This window comes from Nothobranchius furzeri, chromosome 10, assembly GCF_043380555.1.
Source record: "Nothobranchius furzeri strain GRZ-AD chromosome 10, NfurGRZ-RIMD1, whole genome shotgun sequence".
NCBI classification, from domain to species: domain Eukaryota; kingdom Metazoa; phylum Chordata; class Actinopteri; order Cyprinodontiformes; family Nothobranchiidae; genus Nothobranchius; species Nothobranchius furzeri.
This window is the reverse complement of record NC_091750.1, coordinates 29,002,946-29,020,687: the sequence shown is the minus strand read 5'-3', so window position 1 is coordinate 29,020,687 and position 17,742 is coordinate 29,002,946. Positions and strand designations below refer to the sequence as shown.

Below are 17,742 nucleotides of genomic sequence, written 5' to 3'. Positions count from 1 at the left end.
GGTAGCTCAGTAAACCCTGTGGACTGTGGGTTGCCGTTTGCTGGTTCGAACCCCGGCTCCATCCATGTCAGTTGTTCACCCTTCTGGCCTGTTTTATTTTGTGCCCCAGGGCAGCTGTGGCTACACTGTAGTGTGCCATCACCTCCAGTGTGTGAGTGAATGAATGTGAATGTGTCTTTGGTACTGGTACCTCCAGCAGGCCCACTCCTTGGACCTTGGCCTCCTGGCACTGCACGGAAAGCCAACAGGAACCAACTTGGGTTTAAAATGGACGGTGATTTTAGGTTGGACAGTCAGATCAGTGCAGCTGTCAAATCCAGCTTCTTTCATTTGCGACAGTTGGCAAAGGTAAAGCACATTTTGACTGAAGAGGATTTTAAAGCTGTAATCCATGCTTTTATTACAACTCGTCTGGATTACTGTAACTCTTTGTGTTTTGGTATGAGCCAGTCCTCACTGTCTCAACTTTAGCGGGTGCAAAATGCTGCTGCTCGACTTTTAACTGGTACAGGGAGGAGTGAGCGCATCACTCCTGTTTTATCTTCACTGCACCGGCTGCCTGTCCAGTTTAGGGTTCATTTTAAACTTCTTTTGTTTGTTTTTAAGTCTGTAAACGGTCTTGCACCGCCCTACCTCTCTGAGCTATTGCACATTCACTCCTCTCGGTCGCTCAAGCTTGGTTTATGCTTGACGTATTCACTTTCCGCGCGGTGATGCGGCTCGTGGATGGAACGCGCTTCACAGCTAGCAGCGTTTATGGTTCATGCGGCTCGTCTCTGCGGTGAGCCAATATTCTCCCAAACTGTAGGGGGCAGCATGGAGCTCTACGGCATGCATCCAACACTACACCATAGTAGAAGTAGAAATTACTGTTGTTTACAACATGTCATTCCAGCATTTTTAACAGCGTCCTCGTCTTTTCCGACAGTGCGAGCTATTTCTCTCCAAGAATCATTAACAACATGTTGATCACGGTGATCTCTGAGAGCTGAATCATACAAATGTCTGTGTTTACCAACCTCTGCCATACTAGTTCTTGCCGGTCCGCCATGTTTTTCTGTGTCCGACCGTCGGCGTGGTTAGAAATTTTCCTAGGTGTGCGTTGCGGAAATTTTAGGCCGCGCGGTGGAGGGGCGTGGCTGTTAAGATGACGCAATTTCGCCGCGCTGAGCCGTGCGGACCTCGCGGACGCGTCAAGCATAAACCAACCTTCATGTCATCTGACCAGTTGCTCCTGGATGTTCCAAGGACACAGCGTAAGCTAAGAGGCGATAGGGCCTTCACTGTTGCTGCTCCCAGACTGGAACTCTTTGCCGGCACATCTTAGAAAGGCCTCTTCACTGGAAACTTTTAAAGACCCGCCTTTTTAGCTTGGCTTTTAACACCGTATGAAGTTTTGGATTTCTATTTGATTTTTAGTGTTTTATTTTAGTGTGCTTTTAACTTTATACCGTATTCTATTTTATTCTATTTCATGCTTTATGTTTTCATGTTCAGCACTTTGGTCAATAAGGGCTGTTTTTAAAGCGCTTTATAAATAAAGTTGGCTTGACTTGACTGACTGGAGTGTAAAGCACTTTGGAGTCCTCGGACTCAGTCATACGCTGTGCAAGTGCAGCTCGTTTATCATTTAAATCCAATACTCCTCTGATGCTTTTGAAAGCAACTTTAGTCTGAGTGGTCATGTCGCCGTAGATCTGCCTCGTCTTTAAGCATCTTTTGTACGTTCGTTCTTCCTCCATCGAAAACAACCGACTGATGCTGTCTTGTCTTTACTGGGGAAAGCAAACGCTTGAACAAGCACGATGGATACTGGAAACCAACAGAAAGTGAGGCTTTGGACTTGATTAGCACATGGGGTGACACATTTCTGTTCAAGCAAAACCTGAAGAATTGCACCGCAACAGGTCTGTGTGAGTGTGTTTCGCCAAAGACGAGGCGAATGTGGGCACAGAGCAACGCGGCTACAGCGTCAGAGCAGCGGGACAATCGGCAGAGCAAAATGTTGTTGGTTCTAACTGTGCAGAAACTTTAGTGATCCTAATTTCATTTGACGTGCACCATTTTAAACATCTTAAAAGATGATCAGACTCTATTAAATATCAGGAAAAGGTTGCAGTTGTCATGCATGTCAGTGTAAATCTCTCCTATACACACAGCGACGATCTCCCTGCTGCTCTGATCCTGTTTGTTTAGTGATTTATGTCCTGACACTGATACCTCCACTTTCCAAGCTAACCATACAGGAAAAGTCATACAAAAAGGGAATCCATTCTCTTCAGGTCACTTCTTTCTCTCGTTTTTTAAAGACTAACACAAAAATAAGGCAGTTGGCAGGGCACTTTATTGACTGACGGGGAGCTGAGGAGCCATTAGGCTCGAGTGCCGAGAGACAACCACAGGGTGATTTCAATTACCCCGCTCTGCCCCAGCAGGAAGTCTGGACAAATGGATAAAAGAGTATTTGGGCTAAAGTATATGATGGTATTGGAGAGGCATGATGTACATTTTACACAATGCAATGTTTTTCTTTCATTTCGTTTTGTGCACAGTAATAAATTTCAGGAAAGTAAAATGCGGCAGCATGGGAAAGCAGTTCGTATTCTTGAATCCTCTTAGCACTTCAAATGCAATTTCAGCTTTTATTTGACTGTCCGCTATCTTCAGTGACATTTATCGCAAGTGGCACAGCTTTAAAGGAAGTCTCCTTGAATATCCCCGGTGCTTGATACAGTACGACGGTTTCAAACCAAGAGCTCACACCAGTTCACCGCCTGAACCGATGTTTCCTTTGTTTACGACATCTTTTGTCAGGTTGTTGTTCATTTAATCTAAAAAATGATCATTGGCTCTGTCAGTGATTATGATTATCAGGTTATTGTCATGTGCTCGTGGTTGCTACTTCTTTAAGAGATTCATCGGTTGTGTGAATAAATGCTTTAAAGAGTTTATGTGAGCTGACAGAGCTGTGGGGAGCGAGATGCAGCGTTATCCCAGCTGGTCTACGTTAGTAAAGTAGACGAGCTAAATGCCATCTTGTCTGGTGCTTCAGTGCTGCACAAACGTTATTTTCAACAGGCAACTTGTGGTTTTAATAAAGTTTCTTCAAAGCAGAAATCTGGAGTTTTTTCTCTGGCGGCACCATCTACAGGCTGGAAAATGTATTGCACCGTAAGCCACTCTCCTTACTTGTCGTGTTTATGACTCTAGCTCTGACCTCTAGCTGGCCAACGGAGCTCAAACACATTGTTTTAAAACTATTATTTTCAAGTTGCATTCTTTTTTTGTTTATATAGATGTTTGAAAGACTTACTTGCCCATGAGAAATGTTGCCAGCTCTGCATCTGTCTAGTACATCCTCAAACACGCATGCACGCTCAGTGATGGGGCTCTACAGCATGACGAATGTTTTGGGCAAAAAAAAAAAAATTATAAAAACTTTACGTTTTGCCTACTTTATATCACAGTACAGGATACGACTGTCACTTTCACACATTTTTAAATAAATCATACATGATTCTAGCCACGAAATCTAGATAGACCCTAGCAGAAGCAAAAGGGTTTTATTTTGCAGGTCAGTCTAGTCAGGCCCGGCCAGTTTACTGTCTGGCCAATCACAACGCTCTATCGGTTTGGTGGGTGGGATGATGCAACAAAATGGAACAACAAAGATGGCGGTGACTCATTCGAAATGGCTTTGGCATCAACTTTGGTTTTTTAGACTTTGTTTTCTTTGAGTTAAGAGCAGGTAGTTACTTAAAGTCTCTTTCGTGAGTATTTATCTTGTCCGATGGCACCATCTAGTGGCTGACAAGTATATCACACAGATGATCAGTCTGTTGATCCATGTTTTTAAGATGGCGACTTCATGCTTCTGGTTTATAAATGAGCTTCTGTAGCCAACAAACAGCTAAAACGTGTTGTTTTACAAGTATTATTCTCATGTCATGTTGTGTTCTCATATATTTGTATTTTAAAGACTTTCTTGTCCGTGAGAAGTTCATCAACTCTGCATCGGCTGAGGAATTCTTAAATTTGAATCATGTAAGCGGTAGTCTAATGCTATTGGTTAGTTCTGGTCGGCGTTCAGTTTCCTAATGCATGGAGCTCCGCGGGGCAGGGGGCGTGCTTAGCAAAAAATAATAATGATTACGTGTTGCTTACATTATATCACAGTACATGATGACATAATCACTTTTATAGATTTGTGAAAAATCATACATAATTTTTGAAAGGGGAAAACTCCGTAAATATGCTTTAAGTCTGTCTTCGTTGACAGTGTAGGGCTGTGGCAGACTGCCCTCTTGACTGACATGCGTAGCGGTGAGTACGTCGCGTTGTTCGTTGTCCAGCATGTGGAGGTGGTTTGAAAGACAACTGTAGATCCCGCCCATCGACATAAATATATGGACAATGGGTTTCCATAGTCTCCAATAACAAGTTTTTCTGCTAAAATGGGAGGTGGCCACCACCGCCATTTTGACCGTGTTACAGGTTCCGTCAAGCCCAGACAATTCCATAAAAGGGAAGAGAGGTGGAGCTGAGGGTGGGACTGTAAGGCTGGGATCAACTGACGACACCCGGTCGAACTAGCTACAAGCTAACCTGAAGCTAACCCAAAGCTAATGCGGAGGTGGGAGCTAAGCTAACGGAGGTAGCAACCTAGCTACAACTGGAGTTAACTGTGCACAACACCAGAGCTTCTGAGTCAGAGATACGCCGGGCTGACCGCTGGGTAAAACCAGGTGGAACACAGACGTCTCACGAGAGCTCCACAAGCCGGCAGCCGCACAGCAGACAAGCACCGCTGTGATCTGAGATGCGCAGAGCTGCGGGGAGAAGTGGCTTATTTTGGCGGTTCTGGCTTGCCATAAGAATCAGCCGTCAGCCCGCGCAGCACACAGAAGCCGCGATCAGACAGAGATGCACCGAGCTGCGGGGAGGGGAGAACGGGTGGAAAACATTGGTCTCCCGAGAGCTCCACAAGCCGATAGTGGGAACCCAGCTCCACCAACATGTTGTATTTCAACCCATTTTCTAAAGAGCAGCATTATGTTAAATGCACTGGGTTTTACCCTATTACATTTAAATTTCATGGTTAAACAGTACATGTTAAAATCTAAGCTCAGCTCGGCAGTGACCTAAATTACATAAATATAATTTTACTTACCGAAAAAAATGAAGTGGAGACTCCTTGGACGCTCTATTAGTGCAATTAATGCCACAGCAAGTCATTTTGTCCAACAATTGCACAAATAATATCCAAACAAGAATACACACACACAGAGACTCTAAATCCCGGAGCAGTTTCCAGGCCAGACCGAGGCTCTACTGAGGCCTTTCCCCGGAGCTAGCTCTGTGGTCACGTGGGTCTGATGCTCATTAATTATACAGAATTTTAGGCTTTTAATACACTTAAATAGGGCTGCAGCTATCGAATATTTTTGTAATTGAGTACTCTATCGAATATTTTTTTCGATTATTCGAGTACTCTAATAAATTACCCTTTTGTGTTTGTAAACCATTATATCAAATAGCATGTTATAATTATGAAAGACCTCTCAAAATGAGCAAGCAGTTGCCAGTTACTCTTCAAGTTTTATTCAAAATTAGTTTGCAAAACTTCAGCACTTCAACTTTGCTTCACAGTAAACAAATGCCTGTGCAAAAAATAAGTACACAACCCTGAGCCGATTTTCCCCTCGTGCGAGAATCTGCTAGCCTGCAAGCCAGAGGATAACTGTTGAAGTAGCGCTGCGGGCGGCTGCGGCCCAAACAGAACCAGAACCGCTCACGGCGCATGCGCAAACAGCTCGCCGGCTGTTTCCCTATTAACACACGTCCGTTTTAATTTCTACACTTTTTTTCTCACACAATAACAAGGATTGTCGAGAAAGCATGTTTGCCGTGGCTTTGTCAAATTATACTGATCACAAAACATTTATTTACTTTCTTTCGTTTCCTCTCATAAATACCAGTAATCCTGCAGCAATCCCGAGGGACAACAAATATCAATAACAACACAATAAAAAGTCCGACGTTTTGTGTAAAACTGCTATTTTTTAGCACATTTTAAGTCTAACGTGTTGCTACCAGACGTACGGTGTGAGCTGAAACTTGAGCGCTACAAACGAAAAAGTCGCACAGAGTCCGCAGAATATATAGCAATACAGGCTAAAAAGCATTATCTTGTAGAGGCTCCGAGTCCGCATGCAGAAGTGACATTTACAGGTGCTGCAGCACGGAGGATGTGGTGTTGTGGTAGGCTAAATCCGTTTTACAGTATTTATACTGGACTACGTTTTCCGCCTTACGAGGTGAAAAATGGTCCCACAACTTTGACATTTTCTGTCTTTTTCGCACTCCACCGGGGTTCAAGTTGTCCGCCATAGCTTAAGAGAAAGTTAAGTTATATTCGCTACTCGCGTGTGCATTCAGTCCAGTGGGCATGTGCGTCACTTATTTCAGTCCGGGTGAAACATGACCCCGGGCGACTGCAAAGCCATGAATTAATTAAATATGAATTAAACGAATCCTCGAGGCAGAGAATTTGACTCGAGGATTTTTTGTACTCGAATTATTCGAGGTACTCGAGGAATCGTTTCAGCCCTACACTTAAACAGAAGAGTGAGAAAAAAATTCACCCCCCTCAGAGTTGTCATGAGTGTAAACTAGATCATTTAAACCAAAAACATGTTTTGGTACCAGGCTGTAAACATGTTTATTTCTGCTGTGAAATTGGTATTTTTAACATGGGAGTCAACGAGGATTTGCTCGCTTCTGACACCAGCCCCTAGTGGAAGAGGGTGGAACTGCAATTTATTTCACTTCCGGGTTGGGCTCAATTTCAGAGCTGCATTGCGGGGGCCTGATCCCGCCCCACGTCATGGCCAGACTTTATATTCACATATCTAGAACGGCTTGCCAGGCTGGCACAATTCCTGAAAGGGGGAAAACTCCAGATTGCAGCTTTAAGTTTAGAGGAGAAGCCTGTTGGTCACCGTGTCAGACGAATCTAAGATTTTCATCAGAAAATAGTCAAATACAGCAGTAATATCCGACTGCTCGACATGTTTTCCAAAACACTGCCATCCAGTCATGAAACCAATTACATAAAAACGTTTTATAATATTGACGGAGAACACCAGCTGTGGATGAGGAGTCCACCGTAACGCCTAATTAGACGTATGGTTTGACACCTTTAGCCCGCGGAGGATGCACCCTACAGAAGAGTACAGTAGCTTGTGGGTGCCAGACGTTGACAGAAGGTGAGGTAATTGCTTTTGTGGAGCGTTTGTACGTCTGTTCTGCTCCATCCCATCGCTGCACTGTGCATCAACCCGCTCTGCTCCTGCTCCTTTTTATTTTTTATTTTCCACACAAGTCAGTGGGCGCAGGGGTTTGGTCCACTCCAGAGCTCCATTGTCTCTGCTTGAACGGATTAATATTTGATGCTGCACAGTCTGAGGACTCTGATGTCCATCTTTTGAAATTACTTTGTCTTCACTGCCTTTCCTGAGATTTGAGCACCAGTCAGGCTTGCTACCACTCTGTGCACAGGAGGGTTCTTGTATTTTATCTCTACGTTGCACAAATGGATGTTGAGTTAGCAGCTGCTTGCTGATGATAAATTATCCAGTGTAGGAGGGAGGAAACGTGACAGGCGGCCATACTGCAAGAAGAAAAAAAACTTCCACCAGCCCACAGTTGTCGGCCTCATGCAGGACTCGGCCTGCAGGAACGCTTATTAGTGCAAAAGTGGAAGAGGACGGAGTTCTTAAAGAATCTTTTCCTCCAGCTGAAGACAGATGGTGGGAGAGGAAGGATAGGCAGGAAATGGGGTGGGGGCTCATTCATCTACTCAATAACCTTACAATTTATGCTAATTACACCTTATTCTTAGGTACCTTTGTACTCTGTTCAAACCCGCAGGCTCTCAGCTTGTGTCAGAATTTTTATTTCACAAAGAATTCCTTTGATTTTTAGAAACCCAGGACTTTTTATGCATCTAATACATTATTTATTTTATTTGAGGAAACAGTTTAAGCCTTTCTGGTTATTGCGCGGTGGTGTTTCTCGTGCGCCGGCCACGCTAAGCAGGTTTCCTTTCCCAGCATCCAAAAAGACAGCTGTCTCCATGGCGATGGTGTCGCCCCAGTGGCTGAGCTGCGGTCGTGCGGTGGCCTGCTGAAACTGCTCCACAGCAGCACAATTCTTCCCCTGGTCCTGCATTTCTCTTCACAAACACTTTCAATGTTTGCTCCAGTTGCTGTATTGATAAAACACAAACTCCCTCCCACGGAGAACTCTGAGAAACTAGGACAAAAGGGGATAAACGTAATCAATCTCATTTTGTGACTGCAATTTTTCTGCTGCGTACATCACTCCTAGTTCCTGGGAGCATATTGTCAGTGTGATATTACAGATCAGCCACTTAGGGGAGGAGCGCAGTTTGTAAGTATATGATCTGACAATTCTGAGCAAAATATAGCCACGCCATAAATCTGGTGTCACAAAGCCTAATAATGAGTGATTTACAGTGATAGCCTAGCCAAGGACAGCAAGCTAGTTTTAGCTAATTCATCATATCTGACCTTTTTCAAGGACACCCTAATCACTCCCACCATAAATAAAAATATGATAGATGACATCATAGATGTAGCGATCCAAAGCGACAGCAGGAAGAAAGGACAACGGGACGCTTTGGGAAGAGAGAGAGAGTCGAATGGTGATGTTAAAGTGACCATCAGAGCTTTCTGGGATGTGACCTCCATGCTGGGAGTGTGGCTCCAGGAGATCCATCTGATGTAAGAAGGAAAACATCTAAGAACAGCAGCTTAGTTCGAAGGGCTGGGACTAAGGTGGGATGGAAAAGAACAAGAACTAAACTTCCTCACGGTTTCTCTTTTGGCAGAGTCTCTGTTTACGTTTCAGTCCGACTTTCGTTAAGCGTGCTGAAGAAGCAGAACATTAGCTCTTTGATGTTTGGATTTCCAAACGACGACGATATAAAAGTAAAAGGATTCATTTAGTCATTGTGAGGAAAGTCTTTTTTTAAATGCATGCTTAAAAACATTTGTTTTATAAAACAGACACAAATCCTACATCCAGCTGAGAAAGGGCCCACGTGGATCCGACTGGTTCACGCCCACATTCAACAATTAAAGGTCCATGCAAGCCAACACAAGCCTTCATGCAGAGAAATGAGCTTCCTATTCAGTGAGTTTGTAATGAAGTCATGGCTACAGCGATGATCTAGTTTTAATGACAGTTAACGGCGTTTTATACACATAAACCTCAGGATCGTGTATTTGGAGCGTCTCCTTTCTTTTCTGATGTAGTTGAAATCGTTCAACAGTTTTAATGATCAATATCGGCTTTTTGTTACAGATACAGTGATACACCAATACTGTCTAAATCGTAATGTTCGATACTGATATAAACCAGCAGGAATTCATAGGGTCCCCCACCTTTGGTATAACTAACATCACGTATATTTCTTGTGCATGCTTCAAACATTTATTGTATAAAATACGACAACCACTTTAATTCAAGTTAGCCCAGTTGTTCCAAACAACCTAGAAAACAGTAAATCTATTGGATCGTTTATAATTTGAAATACTGAATGAGAAGAAAGGTAGCTGAAGAGTTTGATGTATAATTTGTGTATGTGTATAAACGTTGTCATTAAATGAGTAAAAAACCGATACTGATAGCGTCTGATATTATACTTTATTCCCAATTATGGTCGATAATATTGAACATCCCTAGTTTTACGTAATATTAATTATAATACTGCATAATACCTCAATTAGTGTTGTTGAAACAGTCCCAGTGTTCCTGAAACGTATGAGGTGTTGTTCTCTACAACCACTGGTCACCACAAGCACCAGTACCTCTAGCTTCGCCTACTAAATGTGTCATTTTAGTCAACTGTAGATTCTCCAACTCTTCAAGACCATCCAAGCCAGCTCAGGAAGGCACGTATGTGGTCTGTGGTTTTTTATTCATCTTACGTTGAGAAATGATGGCATTATGGTGAAATCCACCAAAGGGTACGTGTCAACATCACAAGACTCTGTGCAGTCACTTAGCACTTGTGTTGTGAGTGACTCTCATCCATCCATCCTTTTACGTTTGCTTAGTCGGGGTCAGGTCGCCGGGGCAGCAGCCTAATCAGCCGCTTGGGCCAGCTCCTCTGGGGGTATCCCAAGGTGATCCCTGGCCCAGCGTGCCCTGGGTCTTACCTTAGGTCTCCTCCTGGTTGGACATGCCTAGAAAACCTCACTAATGAGGCATCCTAACTAGATGTCTGAGCCACCTCAACTGGCTCCTCTGGATGTGGAGGAGCAACGGGTCTACTCCAAGCCCCTCCTGGATGATGAGCTTCTCACCCTATCTCTAAGGGAGAGCCCAGACATCCTGCTGAGAAAACAAACTTTGGCCGCTTGTATCCGTGATCTCTTTCTTTCGGGCACCACTCAAAGGTCGTGACCATAGGTGAGGGTAGGAACGTAGATCGACCGGTACATCGAGAGCTTCGCCTTCCAGCTCAGCTCTCTCTTCACCACAAGAGGCCGGTACAACGCTCGCATCACTGCAGATGCAGCACCAATCCGCCTAGTGACCTTCAGAAATAAAAATTTTAATTTATTGTGTTTTCAAATGTCAGTTGAAAGTAGTGGCCATCTTGAATGGAGTTGACTCCAAGTGTTTGAGTTTGATCGACATTTGTTTCGTGGTTCATGAGGAACGTTTCAACGGGCTGGCATGAAGCCCATAGTGATTGTACTATAGGATGGAGATGACGGTTTGTGTAGGTGGCGGCCATCTTCTATTGGGTTGACTCAAAGAATATGCAGTAAAAACTTCCTGAGACTTGTATACAAATCTGTCCACATTCAGGTTCATGAGATCTTACATCACGGTCCACCTGTACCCTTTTGGCAGGTGGTCATTTTTAAACTTATCTTCAAGTAATTAAACATATTTTTTGTTTATTTCTTACAGGAAAGCCCAGAGTAGAGCTGACCTACGACAAGATGTACACAGTAACCAGTCGGGTGGCGTTCACTGTCAGTAAGGAGGACGATGGTGTTCCGGTGATTTGCATTGTGGATCACCCTGCAGTCAAGGACTTCCGAGCACACAAATACCTGGAAGTGCAATGTAAGCGGAAAACCTTTTTCACACTTATTACAGCGTGTCTGCCTTTCATCAGTCTGTTAAAGGGGCGTCCTTCTGTCAGTCGCTTATACATTTATGTCTGTAGACACAACATCTAAACAGGATCATTTATCAACATTTAAAGTTATTTTTCACCAGTATTCAGTGCTTTCATGACACCATTTCCCAGCACTCTATGTGATTATGTAATGGACACTTGGAAAACTGTGTGTGCTTGTTGAACAGGTGTTTTAAAAAAATACTTTGCTTTCCTACCCATAATGTTTTTATAACACTAAGTGAACTATAAGTGTTGTAAATTCCAGGAAATGCTTGTTTTCACTTCACCTTAGTGCACCTCCTGCATTAGCGCCTCTTTTTAGTCCACTTTGTGTGTTTTAAAGTGGAAGAATAGGGCTGCAGTTTAATGCAGGAGAGTGCCGTGAGTTTGGTTTTCCACCAGCTCTGGCTTAGTTAGAAATACTGAGATGTTTCTTCAATTAATGACAGGAAACTGTTGTCTTAAATATCACCAATACTCAAATGTGTGTGTTGGTCCAACTTGCAGAACCTAAAGTGACAAAAAGCCAACAAGTAAATATTTGATGAGACTAGTGCACATGGGAAAGCTGCAGGACTCTACTGAAAATGTGTACTACAGTTCTGATTAGTGTCAAATCTCAGTTGTTATACTAAAAACTAGAATGACAATAAATTATCTTGAATAACTTCTGGGTTGCTCCTGGTTGCTTGGTTCTTCAAACCACTCTGGAGCTTCATGCCTGGTGTTGAATTACAACTAAAGTGTAGCTATGCTCAGATATGGCAACCTCACTGGCCCACAGAGTGTAAACAGTAACTACGGTCATCCATCCATCCATTTTCTTCTGGTAATCCGGAGTCGGGTCGCGGGGGCAACAGCGGACGTCGAGAGGCCCAGACTTCCCTCTCCCCAGCTACTTGGGCCAGCTCTTCCGGGGGAATCCCAAGGCGTCCTCTGGCCAGCCGAGAGACACGGTCCCTCCTGCGTATCTTGTAACTACGTCCCTTTTTATTTTTTTAAACAAGTTACAACCCCCCAGCCGACTGAGAAGGAAATCTGTTTCAGTACAACCTTCCATCCAACATGTCTGAGACATTGAACAGTTTTCTGCTTATTTCACTGTAGAATTCTTACAAATTGCTCCTTTATGCAAATTAACCCAACTTTTTGCTCAAGGTTCATCCTGAGTTCAGACAGAAACTCCTGTTTACTCCTCCTGACTTTCATCTTTCCAGAGAGTTCACTGTAAGGTTCATGATGTAAATCATGGAAGCTCGCTTTTGATTGGTAGGTCCCAGAATTGGCGGGACCTGTCATAAAGATCTTGCCCGCTTGGGCAAAGATATCTGGATAATGTTGTTAATCAGGACAGTGCTGTATATGTAGAAATATATTTATTTCATCAAACCTTATCTTTCGAACACAAACTCCATATTTTTATTTTCCTCACAAACTTCCACTAAACCCTTATGTTTATAAAAATATAACATTTAAAGTCTGACAGCTCTGCCTATGTTGTACTCACATGATAAACTGTCATGAGCGTTCATACGTTATTTTTACGAAAGGCTTTTTCTCAAATTGAAGTACGCAGTGTGAACGATTTCCTTATTCTCTTCATGTATTCAGTCAGATTTGACTCCAGATCTTAAATCAGTCTTAACTGGATGCCTCTTCTTTTCACGGCAAATTAAATAGGTCACTTTTTAAGGGGCTAAAAACACAAAAAATGCTTTATCTATCAGTAAAACTCAAGAAAGCAAGAGTGGCCAAATGAAAGGTTGGTACATGCTGAGGAGAAAGAAACTGGGACAAAAAAGAACACAGTGGTGATCTCAGGGGCATAAAAGGACCTAGATGTCTTCAAAGGACAACACACGGTGAAGAAAAACACTCGACAGCATCCAGACAGGTGAAGAACACTCTCTAGGAGACCGGCATTTCATAACCCGACCACATTTTTTATAAAAAGCTTCTTGAGAGCAAATACAGAGTCCACTTGAAGGTGCAAGCATTTCATCATCCTCAAAGACCGGGCTAGACTCCACCAAGAGACCACAAAAACGGACCGACCTGCTCTGGATCATCTACAGAAGATCAAACTAAATTTAACCTGGGACAGAATTACAGGAAGAAAAAGATATTTTGGAACGGCTCATAATCCGGATCATACATCCTCTCTGAGACACGTGATGACACGGTCACGCGTGGATGCTAATGGCGCCAGGTCACTCCTTTTTATTGATGATGTGACAGAAGACAGAGGCAAATGAAGAAGAACGCGGGCATTACCCGAGCAACGCTGCAACACTACATTAACTTTTCTTGTTTCGACTAATTGGAAAACCAGACATTAGTGATGTGCGATTGTGGATTTTGTTTTCCTTTTTAAGCAAAATTATAACCTTTACGGTTTTTCGTGTCTCTGTAACCTTATGTTTTTGGCCTGTGGCGTGTCCTGTCATTCTATGTAAAATAAAATTTGCTCTGTGGCTGTCTGACCTTTCCCTGTGAATGCATGAGGAGGAGATCAGTGCATCTACAGAGGCAGAGTGGCATTTTGCTGGCATCTGATAACAGGGAGCTCACGTAGACCACCGTCTCAGTGCTCCAGGCGGGGGCTCCTGCTGCCATGCTCTCTGCACACCATAATGTGCAACAGACAGACATAGCCAGCTCCGCACTGCCTTCAAACTGAATAACAAAGCTGAAATGTGCTGAAGAGAGGGTTTTTTTTACAATGTTTTTGATAAATCTGAATGGGTTGCCTACAATATACTGTAGGTTTAATGATCTGTGCAAATTTAAAATGCTCCACAATGTACAGTAGGCCTGAGTGTTGCGCGTGCTTCAGCTTGAAGGAAGACACCATTTGACAACACAAGTTCAGCGTTAGAGATTTTGGGCTAATTTATTGGTCGTTTTCTTATTATTTAGGCTTCCCAGGTGTCAAATGTGAGGCTCACTGAAAAAAGTGTCATTTTGGTTCTTTTTGAAGTACGATCAGAGTTTAACGTGCAAGCTGAATGTGAAAATAGCCTTCTACCCCTATTTCCTGCATCAGCCACAGAAAGAAAATAGACATAAAATCTCAGATCAGAAAACCCACACAGCTGCTAGACTTTAAATTAGCATTCAGGGACTCACCCATGTTGGCGTTTGACCGCAGAAGGCTGATGTTGATTCAATGTCCAGGAGAGAATCGAGCACGTCTTAGCCAGTAGAAGCTAACCGTTAGCATTAGCAGCTCCTCAACATGGCGGAACATTTTTGGACTTGTGTTATTTGTGGAGATAAAACATCAACGTTGCATTTTTAACCCAGAAAAGAGCAAAGGAAAGCAGTGGAAGAGTCCCGTTGGTGTTTGCCAAACATAAACAAGACATTTGCCTATCAAGAGTCAAAACTACCACTTCGTGCAAAACTTGATTCAGAGGTTGTTTTCCCCCACAGATAATTGAATGACTCATTTAATAGCAGCATCTCACTGAACCTTGCTTTGGTCTCCAGATTACTGGAGGTTTTTTTTCTAAATTTGGGTCGAAGCCTGTATGGAAGCATTAATAATTTCACATTTTGTGAGTTAGAATCTATTTGCATTCACGTAATTTGCACCTCGTGAGTAAACTATTAAAACAACTCAAATGTTTGAATGGCACCAGTTCAGTGTGATTTTACCCTAAAATGTTTTTTTTGTCATTTTTGTCTCCCACAAGTTGAAAACCACCCAACCCAATGAGATACTGATCAAACCTGAATATTTGACCAAATTTGGTTGAATGGAAAAATCGACGCTGTAATATGGACAACGGTGGCACAGGAGTTAAGTCCTCGCCCTGTAATCGGAAGGTTGCAGGTTCGAGCCCAGCTCAGTCTGTTGCTGTGTCCTTGGGCAAGACACTTAACCCACCTTGCCTGGTGGTGGTCGAGGGACCGGTGGCGCCAGCGCTGTGGCTACATCGTAGCTCATCCCCACCAGGGTGTGAATGTGTGTGTGTGAATGGGTGAATGACTGATTGTGTTGTAAAGAACCTTGGGGGGTTCCAGGACTCTAGAAGGCACTTTATCAAATACAGGCCATTTACCCTTTAATGCCCCCTACATGTTGACTCTTTGTAGACTATTGTGACAAATTCACAAATTCCCTTTCTGCCCTTAAAGCCTCCAGATGGAGCATTAGGATTAGTCCCTTCATCAGAAAACTGCCACATCCAGTCTTACACCATATCTGCTGCCCCCTAGTGGAAGAAATGAAGTTATTTTTGTTGTTTTTTCCTTGTCACTTCTATTCTAAATCATTGTTTATCTGCTTTTTCTCAAGCAAACAAAATAAATGTTGTTACTCTTTCATGCACTGAGATAAATATACTCTGCCACTAATCAACTACGACCCACAGATCAATCTAATCCTTAAACAACTACGGTAAAAAAATTTATAGTTTAGTAGTCCTAGATTTTAGAAATGCAGATATTAAAGAAGTCCCGATCCTGTTAGCCGTTAGCTTGATTCCTCCGTGTAAAATGTTAAACAAAAGGCAAAATGGCAAAGTCAGAAAACCCGCCTTTGCCATTGTTTGGGTTGACTTAATTGTGAGTGGAATTTAGTTGTCGATGTGGCTAAACTTACTAATTTATTTATTTATTTTAAAAGCCATTGTCAAGACGCAGTGGGATTAAATCCAGCTTTTATGTTCACTTGCATAAGCAAAGCAAGTGGTTTGTTTGGCTGCCTGATTGTTTTTCCTTTAAGGTCATCCGACTCCGGGGAGATGGATAGTACCATCTCGAGTGCTTATGAGGTGAAGCACACAATAAAGCAAATAATTCAGTTAGCATAATGATAACGGCCTTCCTGCATACAGTAGACCATATTTCACCTGAGTTGCAGTATCCGGATCTGGCAGTGAGGCGTGTTTTCTCATCACACAGAGACAAGAGAGGTTCGCCGTAACTACTAGAGGCTATCAAAACATCCTAGAGATGCCTGGCGTCCTTCATGTTTATAGCTGCAAGATGACAAGGTCAGATGACACCGTGTGTGCAGGAAAAGTTGCAGTATGCCGTGTAGTGCCTACGGTGGAAATGGAGCCAGTGGGCTGCTGTCTAAGGCTATGCGTGCCCACTGAGCAGAAAGGCCTGGCTGTTCGCCCATCTGCTGTCCGTCAGAGGAACTGAAAGCCAGCCCCTGACGGGGTGTGATTCAGGCAGATGGACGGCCAGACACGTGTTGTTTATAGCCCAGAAGGTCGGACAGCAGTGTGGAACCTTACTGTCGGCTTTGAAATCATAACTCAGATGTGATCTTTATGTCTACAGGCTGGTTAAAAAGTGCAACCACCAAATAGTACATTTAGGCCGTAAAACGGGGGGAAACAACAAGAACAGGTTACATCTCAAATGGGGAGCTATAATCACACGCCTCTGCAGTAATTCTTGTGAGGAATGACTCATCTCTGGAGATGTTTGTCCTTTGTCTTTTATAGTTCAGACTGGAAGACAAAACATGTAGACTACAACATGTATCCAATGTTACATTCATTCATATGCACTAAATAGGTTGTTTCAACATTCAACAGTGAAGAATCTTTTCTTTAAGCGATCGCTGTTATTGTTTTTAATTGCCCCTCGGGGATAAATACAGTTTTTCTGATTCTGGTTCTGATCTCTGGTTTTCCAACCAAAGAATAAAAAGACTCACATCTTTGCATCCTTTTATCCCTTAAAGGTTCCATATCATGCTGCTTTAAACCTTTGAGAGCAACGGTACATGATCAAATATTACCAATGGCACTACTGAATTGTCATTTATCTGAATTTATGAGTGGAAGTAAAATGCTTAATTCCCGTGAAACTCCGCTCGAGCCTGCTCTCACAACACGTGCCAACAACATCGTCTTTGGCGAGGCGGTCGCTGTGTTGGCTATGGAAGTCAAGCGGTTAAAGTGTCTGCCTGCCATCTTAGTTTGGCCATGTGCTGAGGTAGGTTCAAATCCCAGTGTTGTTGGCATTAATTTATTTGAAGCAGATTTCATGTTTTTATCCATCCATCCATCCATCCATCCATTTTCATCCGCTTATCCGGAGTCGGGTCGTGGGGTCAGTAGCCTAAGGCGAGAGGCCCAGACTTTCCTCTCCCCAGCCACTTGGGCCAGCTCCTTCAGGGGAATCCCAAGGCGTTCCCTGGCCAGGTGAGAGACATAGTCCCTCCACCGTGTCCTGGGTCTACCTTTAGGTCTCCTCCCAGTTGGACGTGCCCGGAAAACCTCACCAGGGAGGCGTCCAGGAGGCATCCTGACCAGATGCCCGGGCCACCTCAACTGGCTCCTCTCATGTTTTATTATTTTCGTTTTGCTTGCATTGTTGCCTTACAGCAAGAAGGTCCTGGGTTCACATCCCAGCCTGGGGTCCCTGCATGGAGTTTGCATGTTCTCCCTGTGCATGCGTGGGTTCTCTCTGGCTACCCCGACTTGCTGTCAGGTTGATTGGTCTCTAAAATTGTCCTTAGGTGTGAGTGTGTTCTTGGTTGTTTGTCC

General features: G+C 43.4%; 1 protein-coding gene across 6 annotated transcripts in view; it reads left to right on the top strand.

Annotated features, from left to right (window-relative positions):
- Positions 1-17,742, top strand: part of cadm1a (cell adhesion molecule 1a) — a 634,562-nt gene that overhangs the window by 488,387 nt on the left and 128,433 nt on the right. For all 6 annotated transcript variants that reach the window (XM_054731107.2, XM_015962034.3, XM_015962032.3 and 3 more), the window contains one exon: positions 11,011-11,169. In XM_054731107.2, the coding sequence (XP_054587082.1) occupies positions 11,011-11,169 (159 nt within the window). The remainder of the gene's footprint in view (positions 1-11,010; positions 11,170-17,742) is intronic.